The following is a 12900-nucleotide window of genomic DNA, read 5'->3' as shown; positions in this document are numbered from 1 at the left end:
ATATGAAGAAAACCCCCCTGCTATGCAGCTGTATAATATTGTTTCTCCTCTCTTTGGCTATTTCTCTCTTTGAGAATATGCTGACAACATCCCTATGAGATAGTGGAAGTAGCAACATCCTTGTATTATGGACGAGAAAGACCAGAAGGGCAACGGAGTGAAACAAATTATTAAAAGTTGCCCAAAGCTTATATAAAGGAGCCAGGATATGAATCCTTGTACTAGAGCACACCATCATCTCTGAAGAACATAAGTACTGTGTGTTTCAGGAGCTTCAGAAACTACACATGAAGTGTTTGGAACACAATGCCCTTAACTCTCCCTATGGTTCTTGTTTACATGGCTCATGGTTTAATGAGATACTTACTTTTGTAAGAATTCATCAGACCCATAAACACTTAGAAAGCACTCCTCCTGGGCTGGGTATTGATTTGTGCAACGGAAGATCTCTACAATTAAGTCATGAGTGATACAGCCAGCTGTAAATAAAGATAGCAAGAAAAATTAATAGTAGCTTGCTACTAGAATTTCAGGCTAGATACTTGAGCAAAGAAAATAAGATTTTTTTTGTAAGTCCTAACAACTGCTGCAGACTAGCTCCATCAAGAGGAATTAACACACACTTGATTTTATTATTTTTTGAATTTTTCTTCAAATATTTTATGCGTCACTGGATCTATGTCCATTTAGAGGAAATTAGCAATTTGTTAGGTAGCTGCAATGAAGACGAGATGAGCAACATTTCCAAGAAGAAAGGAAAAGACAAATGGCAATTTATTTTTCTTTTTAATTTTTCTGATTTATATCTTGGTACATTTCCAATTTGCAAATATGGTCTGATGCAGAAGTTGACTCTGTAGCCGCTCATGACACAAGAAAGCTACAGAATTTCACTTGTTATTGTTTCTGCCATGCACACCTTTTTAGTCATAACAAAGTAGTAAATTACTACTCATGCATTTTATATATATGTAATTTATTATGTCAAAATTATTTAATATCTGTATAAACACATAATATTATAGAAATAAGTATATAATCTCTATAAATTAAGAAATTCTATGTCAGTTTGTACAACCTGTTGTTAAGAAATACTCCAGCATTTTGAGATTTTTTTCCAGAGCTACTTCAGCTTTTTAAGCCATTTTTCAACACTTGCCAATACACTTCCTCCCTGTCCATTTTTTAAGAATTGATCAAAAATGAAAAGAAGAGCTGCATAATCTGGATAATGTCTGATAGGTTTTGTCCTTACAGGCATGCAGAGCACAGTGTACCCGCACTGATCCTGCAAGTCTACCTGTCTCTAGCAGAAAAAATCTTCATTAAACGTACAGAGATGATTTAATAACGAAAAATAAAGCCTGGACTTCCTCCACATAGGCAATCTCATTAGCTTTTCTGTTAACAGCTACAGACAAAGTAGAATTTCCTTTCTGTTTTTCATTTGTGGTATCTCTTTATTGCGTCAAAAGCAGTGGCCACAAGAGCCCTTTCTGGAAGCTTTCAGTGAACTTTGAGATATATAAACAGAAACTACCTACAAATCCCCAGAAAATAAACATGTAACCAAGCTTTGTGTGTTGACTAATTCACACTGGTCCAGGTTCAGACACCTGGCTCAAACTGAGTCTAACCAACCAGTTTCATCAGGATTAATGAGGTTCTGAATTACCCGTTTGCCCACAGCAGCCAATTCACAGAACGGAATAGAAATCTCGTTCAGAGTTGCCACGCTATTATTTTAGAACAAACCAAGAAATATAAAATTGTTTTTGCAGGGAAGTTTAAGGGGATGTGATACTGAGAAAAAACTTCAGAGAACAGATGACATTTTTAGGGGAGGGGGTTGTGACAGAAATAGATAAATAAAACAGAGTTGGTTACCATAGCTAGCTTGCTTTTTGGTTTGGTCATCCCCAGGGAAAAACAAATGTATCAATGGATTCAAAAGCTTCTCCTAAAAATGCTCATTTTCTTTGAAAAACGGTTTTTCTTTTGCTCTGAAAGCCTCTTCACAGTTACACATTTTCTACCAGTTATACTAGTATTAAACATTTAGCCCTCTGACAACTCGCTGTTTTAAGTATAGTTGGTTTGACACAAACTGCAGTGCCTCTTTGCTAAATTTATACACTCCAGAAAACAAAGAATGACACTGAATCTTGAATTAAAATTGTAACATGCACTTTTCTCAGATCACTCCTTGGAAAAATTCAGAAACTTGCCAGTATCATTTTTACTCTCTAGACCCATTCTCCTTTCCTTTCTCTGCCAAAGGTTTTCGCATAACTGAACAATTCTTTATATTAGATGGAGCAGATAAGTGTACTCCCTCCCTGCACTTTACCCTTATCGCTTACTTAGTCTGTAAGCAAGTTTAGGATAGAACTGTTTCTTACATCCCCTTTCAATTTTAGCTGTGGTTTCTAAAGAGATTTTGTGAACAAAGTTAAGCAGACTGAAAAAAATTCAAACAATCTATAATGTCATATGACAAAACATTTGCCTGTAGTTAAGATTTTTGCTTTACAGGGAATTTTGATGTAGATCCCTTGCCTGGTTGACAGAAGGGCTGGAATTACTACCTTCTGGTCCAAGTGTCCCAAGATCTTCCGTGGCATCCACAAAACATTGATTTGAGATGATACAATCTACTGTTTTTCTAGGCTTTCCAATAACTATGTAGATGTTCTCAAATCAAGCAGAAAACTTGTGAAGTCTGTAAGTCTTGGCTACCTTACTTATGAAGCTTTTTTTTTTTTTTAATATGTGTGACTGACATCCTGTAGAGCTTTAGATTTTCAGCTTTCAACCTGCCACACAAACTAGTACTCAGCCTGTTACAGCCAAATAATTCCTTGACAACTGAAGAAATGATTCAGAAAAAAAAAAGACTATCACTTAATGAAACAGAACAGGAAGAAGATGTAATTTATTTCATTTTTGCATATGTCGCAGAAATAAAAATTACCAGAGTTGGAATTAAGAATTCTCCCATTCATGAGAGATACAGGATTCACAGGAGCAGTGGCAGCTTCCCACAGTCATCGGTGACAGAATAATCTAGGCTGGGAAGAACCTCAGTAAGTTCATCTATTCCAGCCTCTTCTCCTCCACAGGGGGTCAACACTAAATTCAGATCAGCTTGTTTAGAGTTTTGTCTTATAACACCTTAAAAGCCTCCAAGGTTGGAGACTCCATGGGCAAACTGTTCCAATTAGTAATTATTCTCCTCTATTCTTTCCACCTAGTTGGAATTTTTCATTTTATGACTGATGTACCTCCCCAGACCCGCACATAACCTTGGGTGCAGAGGAGTTTCAGCACTGGAGATTCTTAAGTTTTACATTCAGAAACAGAATCAAGGTTGTGAGAAGTTCCAAGACTATATAAGGGCTACCCTTGCACTCTAAATTAGGTACAAGTTTGAATTCCTCCTGGATGAAAGCCTGAATGGTGGCCCATTTGGGACTGCCAGAATTGACCCCAATTGCAACAAAAGAAAGCACAGATCTACACATTAGCAGAGTTTGATATTTAACATAATATTAATTTTACAGCAAATATACTCGCTGAACATGCTTGACAAAGTTTGGACTCAAGACTCCCATGAGGTTTGCTCTCCAAATATCTTTCCAGACAACAAATGTATTTTGTTATCATCTCCATGGAACTCAGTTGTGGAAGGATATGGACACCTCAATCACTTACCTTGTTGCGTAAGAAGTACAGGAGATGGTGAAAAATCTGTCCAAACACTGATTCTGAATTTTGTTCCACCAAGGATATGGTCTGGGAACCTTGTTGTGACACTCCAGATTTTCCCGGTATTTGTCTTCATGTCAGAAGCAGGATAGGCATTTCTGATTCTGGAAAGTAAATGTGAAGAAACCACGTCTAAATGGGTGGGCATTTTTGATCTCTTTTAAGAATAAAACACAAATTCTAGAAGACATGTATAAGAATAGCACACAGTTGCTAGAATAAAATTCTGTGCAGAGAAATGGTAGCAACTCAAACACTGTTTACCCATTACATTAGTGAGATAACCACGTATCAGACAGCACACATAACTACATCTTTTACTTTTAGGAAAACCAGCAGTAAAATCTTCATGAACTTGACAGCATCACTGCTGAGCTTGATCTCAGTGAAGCCAAAAGGAGTTTAAACAGAGATTCCAGTGTACGTTGAGCACAGTAGAAATAACGGTGCTCAAATATACACTTAAATAACTGAGTATTAACACAAAACTAACCAAGGGCATGTGCTGTGACTAGGACAGCTATACAAAATGAATTCAGGAATGTTTCCTATGCAAAACTCTAAGCAGTCTCTATTTTCACAACTTTCTCAAATCCAATCTGAAATCCTCTTTACCAAACCCTGGGTATTTATATAAATGTCTGTAGAGCACAGTAACTGTTACAGTCATTGAGTCCCTCTGATATATCATTACCTATAAAATATACTGCCCCTTCTCCTTCCAATTACCATGGACTTGCAGAAACTAATTCCTCCTGAGGTACCGTTTCCTAATGAACACTGGTCACAGGTATTATGTCTGTCATCTGAGGATTCAATTTGCTTTTTAAGCAAATACACTTTGCAGCTGCAGGTAAGGGTACATACTGTACCAGCTGAAGCTTTACATTTCACTAATTGCCTTGAATATTTAGTAGCTAAACTTGAACATGCTGTATTAAGCATACTTGCATTCTCTTTTGTTTGTTAGTTCAAGAAGCATTTTGTAGCTTCTGGGTTGGCAGAGCTTTATACCATCTCTGATTACAGTGTATTTTGAACCATGGTTCTCTCACCTAAAGGTCTTCATCACTATGTTACCCTGGCCTCAGAGCTGCTGCCCAAGTCTCTTAACCATATGAACTACTCTTGTGTGCCATGCATTTCTACAGTATGAGAAGGAAAAAAAAAAAGCCCAGGTTTCCAAAATTATTAATAATGCAGTCAAGCAGCCCATTTCTTATAATGAAAAACCAGGGGGCATGATGTTTCAGTGGGTTAGGAGGAAATGAGGCTTGACAAGAGAACCTCCAGTACGAGGTAGATTTATACTCATCGTTTAAACCCATTATACTACAGAGGCTGTCTGGATGACCTACATAGTTGATGTCAGTCTATTTTCTTTGTGTGCAAGGTACATATAAAACTTTCCCCTCTCACCAAACTCACTCCTGTAAGCTGTTTCTGTGAGAAGGCCAAGGACTCAGTAAGGCTGGAAACTTCACTACCCTTTCTTCCAACATCAAATTAACAGGCTGTGTACACACATGGGGCATGACTCACCTCCTCGACTTACTGGCAAGTCACTTCAAAACTAAGAGAACCTCATCTCTTTCTCTACACACACACTGCTTATATTTTAGGATAATGTGGGGACACAAATTTGCTTTTCATGATTTTCAGTTAAAAATGCATCCAGTTTCAGAAAGCGTTGCTCTTTTACGGTCATCTACTATTTTCATGTGACTAAAGGGTTTCTGGCCTGAGCAGGTGGGCAAAATATGCCCATTGCAAAACTTGGTATGTTTAGGTCTTCCAAAGCATAGCTGAATTATTACACAACTATTACATTAAGAAAATCTCATGTAACTTGCTTTCTGTGCTGCAACAATTCAGTGTATATGGAAAGTACTAACATTTATAGGGATTTGCTATTTCACAGCATTTCATAGCACGATGTATTTCTCAGCAGTGCAGAGCTCATCCCTGAAGACAGTGGGAGGTGGAGAAAACTCTGCATTTTGCAGCACTGAACCCTGAGACTGTTGGCTTGGCATCTTCTGGTATCAAACTCACTTCAGGACGTGTTCTGAAGCCACCTATGGATGAATGTTCACTACAGCTATGTTCATAACAGTAGAAGTAACTTGATAAAGTGATTTTGCAGACTGATTTATGGTTATGTACAACCAAATGTTTCAATTATAGACCTCTACCTGTACAAGTATTACCCAGAGAAAAACACGACGGGTTTCTATTTGAGTTACATGCTGGAGCTGCAAGTATGCATGACACAGAGTTTGAATTATACATCTTGCCTCTGACATATGAAACTGCTAGCAATTGAGATTCATTGGGGACCTCGAGCATCCTTCTAAGGAGAGTATATAAGACTGAGTATATAAGTTGTTTGAAAATTTATGACTTTTTTGGTCTTTTGGTTGTTGCGACATTTTCTCCTAAACATGTTTTTCTGTTTATTTAATAGAAGGAAAGCAAAGGTTGTTCTTATTTTCTTTTTAAGAGTATTTGCTCAGGATGCACAAGAAACAAGTTCCTGTAAACCAGCAATGGTTTATTTCTATTTATCTTTTAGCCCTGTAAATAAAACCATTTATTCAAAAATCAATAGAAAGTTTTTCCTATAATTAGAATGTTTCGACATTAAAAAAAATCTGAAAATCTGAGATGAAAACTGTCATATGAAATGTGCCTTCATGCATCCGATGGTAGAAGAATTGGGTTGGAGTTCAGCCTGAAAAACTGTGGGAAAGTAGAAAACTGAGATGTATGTGACTGAGTATGTTTTGAAGATGACCATCCACCCCATATGAATATATAATATATTCACTGTTAATTTCAGTGCAACATCAAACTGGGTTTTTTGGAAGGATTTTTTTTTCCCCTTCTTTTAAGAGAAGTAGGCTTGGCTGACATTGAACAAAATCAATTCATTAAGGTCTAATATAAATAAAAGCAGCTCTCTATTTTCCAACTAGTCTTCTGGTGGGAAAAGCATGCATTTGTGCTAACAACTTGACAGTGTGATCAGTGAGTATCTACAAAGGAAAATGAATCTGCACAGATGGTCTAAAAGCTCGTATTTCTTAGCGTACTTGGATTTCAACACAATTTCTTTTTCTGAAGAAGATTAGGAAAGTAAAAAAAGTTCAATCCCATTAAGCCAAGCTATTAACTGTAACGGTAAACAATAATTAAAGGAGGTTTTGTCACTTGCTTAGTCTCACTTTTCATCATGACAGTAGGTAATAATTCTGTTCTCAGTCAGTTCCTCCAACTTTTTTTCCTGCTCTGAGCTACACAGGCACTAATATTGTCCAAAACAACGACAGAAAAAGGATCTTAAGTTTTATATTCTATAAGCCACCAACATTGAAGAGTTAAATGTACTTATCACTGATAAGAGGGACAGTTAAGAGAGAAAATATTTTTGAACTAACATTGCTTTGTGTACTTTAATCTTTAAACCAAAATTCAAGTGTTTCCTTATTTAAGTAGATACTGGAATTATGGCATTGTTCAGGAATGCAGTGTGTGGTGGCTTTACCTTGGGTGGATGCCAGGTGCCCACCAAGCTGCAGGGGCAGGAGGAGAAAATAAGATGAGAAAAAAACCCTACTAGGTCAAGATAAAGGTGGTTTAATAAAAACAAAAGCAAAGGCTGCATAGGGAAGCAAAGGAAAACAAAATGTTTATCCTCTACTTCCCATCAGTGGGCAATGTTCAGCCCCTTTCCAGGAAGAAGGGCTTCAGACAAATGTTGTAATAACAAATTACATCGTCATCACCCCTCCTCTCCTCCTCTTCCTTTGTCTCAGCTTTTACTGCTGAGCAGACATCATATGTTAAGGAATTATATGTTTGATCAATTTGTGTCACCCCTCCTGGCTATGTCCCCTCCCAAGAACTTGCCCACTCCCAGCCTACTGGTAAAGGGGGAATGTTGGAGAGACAGTCTTGATGCTGTGGGAACACTGCTCAGCAGTAGCCAAAACACTGGTGTTTTATCCACACCTTTCTAGCTGCCAAGGCACAGCCCAGCTCTACAATGGCTGCTATGGGGAAAATTAACTCCATCTCAGTCAGACTCCATACACAGGCATAAACAATCAAATTAATACAAATAAGTGAAATAAGTGATAGCTGGCTGAATGAGGTTTGTTTCATTACTTACTTCTCCACTGCGTTGCAAAAACCAACTGTGTTTTCATTACTTCCTTGATTTGCTTCAATCAGCTGGATAGACCAACCTGCACCCTAAAAATACAAAGAGAAAGTAGAGTTCTATTACATAGATATCAGAAGCAGGATCATGAGGTTAACCTTGCATTTGGTTCCATGAGAGCTACCTTTCATACTTTATCATTCTTCCCTTGATTGATGGAGTTCCAAATAAACACAAATGACCCCATTTTGACTGCACTCTAAATGTTTTCAGAGAAAAAACACAAAGTCACAAAGCATCAGCTACCCTGGGTAACAACAGTTTTTCCTCTCCATGCAGAACATAAGGAATTATAAAGCTTTCAAAATTCACCTAGTGTCAGAGCACAAATAACTCTAAACGCAGAAGTTGTACGTTGAGTGTACAAAAGGGAGAGGGGGCAAACTGAAGCTTATGCTGCAGTGCGTTTTAGTCCTTATTTTCTCTCCTTGTGGTCTGCCAGGAAGCTCAGGATCCCCTCAAACTCCACGAATCTTTCACGGAAGTCCCTATGATAGATAATACGAAGCCAGTGTATTCTGTTGAACATGAAAAATCCCCAGATGTTTTCTATGCACTTTGGAGAGCAGAGGTCTGAGCCACTATTTTGGGTCAGAGGACCCCTTTGTCTGTTTGCCATAGAACCCTTCAGTCAGAACATTACCTCCAGGAAAGAACTTAATACTATTATATCTGCAAGCCCATTCTGTTGCAGGCAGAGACATACAGGAGGTTTAACTATGTAAGAGCTTTTAAAGCCTTTCAGAAAGAGAAGCAACTAATAACATGTCACAGAGGAGGAAACTGAGACATGGCAAAAGATTTATTTTATAATTTTAGTAATAAAAGTATGGAAATTTGTAATCATCACAATAACTAATTAACAGAATTTAAGATTCTTTTTGGCTGGACAAGGAAGTGCCATGTGCAGGAAAAGATGCAGGCTGGGAATATTAAATGATCACATTATTACCCATTATTTTTCAACAGGACTTGAGCCCCTACTCATTGCAAATATCTGAAAGCGAGCAATGAATGAAACAGAATTGTGTATGGAGAAAATTGATGACAGCAGGGATGAAGTAACAGAATGCATTCCTTGATGATTGAATTCTATCTTTTTTCAATCCACAGATTTATCACATTATGCTAATCAAGTCATCTGAACCATCCTTCCCAAATATGAACACTAATTGTGTATTTCTCCTTTCTGGAGCACCCAAAACAAAATCATGAAGTTTGGTCTGATGATTGTACTCGGATAGAGATGTCAGTCTTCTTAATAACTCTGAAAACATTAGCGTCTAAAACTAGGTTCTAAATAAACAGATAAATATATTACTTTTTAGGCTGTATTGCAGTTTTCTTTCTAATATAGAAAAAATAGCATCTCCTTTCACCAGTTTACTATTTTTGAACATCTGACCTGGTGATGACAAGACCAGAGAAATTCAAAGTTTCCTTTATTACAGTGGACATATTTTGATTAGCACATATTAAATAAAGCCCAGGGCCATACAACTGCATCCAAGAGCTAAGGATCAGAGTGACGGTATAATTTCAGCAAATGTGAATGTTTTATCTTGCCTGCCTAGGACCTATCTCAATTCTAACCTCCACGTATCCTTTCCATTTCACTCTGCAATCTTGGTTCTCATCTCCTACTACTTGGATGCATCATTTACTCATCCTGAACCTCACAAATTCAATCTGTGCTCATTCCTTCTTTCACTGTCATGTTCCACTTTTCCAACCACTCTGATAGTCTTTACTTGGCATCAGCTCTGTCATCCCACAGCACTTCTTGCCTTTTCCGAAACTCCCAGCCCAGTAGCAACGAGTTACTACTTTACAGGTTGTTTTTATTTTTCCCTCTCTCAATTTTCTTTCACTTTTATTTCCCCTTATCATCTCAAAGTTCAGCTGCCATCCCTTTGCCTTGGCTCTCGTTCTATCCTGACATGGTTGTTTCTCCCTGAAGGAATTCCTGTGACCACACTGATTTTTATGCTACGAATCAATTCTCTCCTCTCTCCCATTTCTTCCTCTCCTCACTAAACAGCTCAAATACTTCCCTGACTTAATCAAATCCTCCCACATACTTGATTGTAGTCGCCCTTGACTCAACTCCTCTCCTCTTCCCTGCTCTACAATTCTCTCCTCCTCCATCACAGAAGCGTTTGTGCCTGCTTTTATATGCCTGCTTCCTGTAGCACCTCTTCTTCCCATACCACAATTTAATCTCCTCCTGCTCATTTGTATCCCACTATTTTCTACTTTTCTCATAAGAAGGCTTGTTCTTTTCATCATGATGTCAGCACGCTTTGGTTTTCCTATCATAAGTAAAAAGCAACAACAGCCTTTTGTCTCTCCACCTATTCATCCCCTCCTCTTTTGTATTCATCACTGAAATTCCAAAATGTGGTGCACAGGATTAGTCTTAAGAGCTCCTGTCCTCAGATATATTTCCCCCTGCTGCCTCCCCATCTGTCTGGGCCTGCACATGTTTACTTCTATAGTTCTCCCTATTCACAGGCACAGAAACAAGTCAATCAAGTGTCTCTTCCCCTTTGCTTTAAGATACTGTGATCACTGGGAGTTAAAAGCAGAAAGTAAACCCAAACTGTCTTTTAATATTCATGGTGCAGAGGTATCCTGTAGGCTATTTCAGGATTCCTATAATGATTCAGAAAGCTAACAAGGACTGGAGGAAAGGGTGGATTTATCATTTTCTTTTTCCTTCTCTATGTCAGAATTTTGAAAGAAAGAAAATGAGGACAGATATAACATCAGAGAGAGTCATGAGACTTATGAGAGTCCCATAAGACATGGTTGTTAAAAATGGCAAAATCACAAATAGACCTATGAACACCTGATGGAAGAGGAAAAAAGATAAAGGATTTGCCTCAAAAAGACAGCTCTAAGAGTGTCATAGGATCCAACTTCCACAGCTATAGCAGACGTGTCTGTTTTTAGAAAATAATTATATATGCACACGTAAGTGCATGCAGAACATGGTGAAGGCAGGATATGGTATGTTTCATCTGTCAGGATCAGAATACATCAGCCAACCTAGACACACAGACAATCATCTAATTCAACAAAAGAATTAGATTCAGCATAATGTATTGTTATTTTGAATCTCAGGTTTCATATCAGACCATAAAGATTTGTCATCTTACCTCTTTCAAACACATCTTACTCTACATTTCCATACTAATCCTTCTGTGGTAGTTTTATGGTTCAGTGAGCCAAAAAATTAGCCTACTGGAGCATTCTAGACCATAATCTAGATTCTCTTCTGGTATAAAATGCTTTTGCTTCCCCCGAGGCATAAATGTTTTATTTTTCATAAGGTCTTCAAATTAAGTGCTTCTAATCCACGTTGCAACAGTGTGAGTGAATACACAAAGTACAAGGACGCAAACAAGAACAAAAGATTTTAAGGACTGTTAATATAAGCAAATTTCAATACCTCTCTGTCATGTCCAGAACCATGGCGCCAAGCAGGTCCTGTGTTGCATCTTCTGGAAGAGTTGGTGAAACGACCTTCCCCATTTCCACTTTCATCTCTCCCTTCTTGCCCAAATGGACGGTTGTCTAAGAAAACGGGACATTGAGCATCTGCGTTGCCAAAGCCTATGGGAAAACCCAGACTTGTGTTGCCTCCTTCCACAGCTGAACCAAACACATTTGTGACTGAATTTACACTACTCCACCCGCAGAGCTCTCTCCCCTGACTGCAGGGGTAGGAATCCACCAGAGAGAAGTTTCTGTGATCAGACAGTAAATAAGATCTGAATCCAACCGCAGGTGACACTGTGCCTTGCTGCCAGTGAGAGACTGGATTTTCAGGGTTAGGTTCTCCATAAGCAACTAGAGGCTGACCATAAAGATGCTGGCCAGGTACATTCAGACCAAAGACATGTGATGAGGAAAAGATTTCTTCATGATGATGTGAATGTGATGAACCATAAAAAAAAAATTCATTGCTGACTTCATCAACTATTCGATCAAATCCTAGAGGGATCTCTCCATCAGAACCAGAATGGTACACTGGGTAAGATGCTTGGTCCCCAGCCTGCCCTTTATGGAATTCATTGTGTGAGAAAGGCACCCTTCCAAAGTATGCCATGGCTGATTCTTCTTTTCAGTCTTATTAATCTTCAAGAAAGTCTCATATCAGTTCCAAGGTCAAGAGAGCAATGTTCAGAGCTGGAGCTACACACCACTGAAATGAAGCACAAAATAAAGGTTAATCCCCAAAATATCTAATATTATGAAAGCAGTACACTGCAGTACACTTTTTTGCTTTAGAGCTTTCTCCACAGGGTGGAAATATTTTCTTCATGCACAGCTTGAATATTCTTTTGCCTGATTCTTATTTCCAGACGTATTTTTATTATTACTATTGTTGTTGCTATTATTAAATAACAGTAATACATAATAACAAATTCATTCTATTATTATCCTTGACTCCTAAATATAGCAACAGGATGCTGGAAACAATTGATCTAAATATTAAGATACTAATTCTGACAAACATTAAAGAAAATCTCTGTGGTTTTTCCGTTATTTTTACACTTGGATACCACACAACACAGGGACATAAACCAAGTAGTTAGGAAAGCTTTGTAATAATGGTTGTCAGTTTCATTCCATCTTCCTCTTCTTTGTGCTTCAAATTTCTTCATATTCTACCACTTTTTATCTTAGTGTAATAAAGTGAAGAAAGTTAAGAGAACATAGAAGACATGGACCTCCAATTAATATTCGAAACACTCCACCCTAAAATCTTAGATATGGCATACAGAAAGGGGGGGGGGAGAAGATAAACCAATTTCATCCTTTTTTGTTTCTTTGTTTTACAAAACAGATTTATCTTCAAAGCCTGAGGCCCTATCTTCTTTAGTGAATTAGCAGGCGAG

General features: G+C 37.9%; 1 protein-coding gene across 1 annotated transcript in view; it reads right to left on the bottom strand.

Annotated features, from left to right (window-relative positions):
- Positions 1-12107, bottom strand: part of PIK3C2G (phosphatidylinositol-4-phosphate 3-kinase catalytic subunit type 2 gamma) — a 195393-nt gene extending 183286 nt beyond the window's left edge. The window contains exons 1-4 of the mRNA XM_027665212.1: positions 11448-12107; positions 7943-8025; positions 3715-3872; positions 368-479 (exon numbers count right to left, since the gene is read on the bottom strand). Coding sequence (XP_027521013.1) covers positions 368-479; positions 3715-3872; positions 7943-8025; positions 11448-12107 — 1013 coding nt within the window. The remainder of the gene's footprint in view (positions 1-367; positions 480-3714; positions 3873-7942; positions 8026-11447) is intronic.
- Positions 12108-12900: the final 793 nt, after the last annotated feature.

This window comes from Corapipo altera, unplaced genomic scaffold (genome assembly GCF_003945725.1).
Source record: "Corapipo altera isolate COAL_440 unplaced genomic scaffold, ASM394572v1 1, whole genome shotgun sequence".
In the NCBI taxonomy this organism is placed as follows: Eukaryota; Metazoa; Chordata; class Aves; order Passeriformes; family Pipridae; genus Corapipo; species Corapipo altera.
Note: the sequence above shows the minus strand (reverse complement) of the source record. Positions and strands in the feature narration are given on the sequence as shown.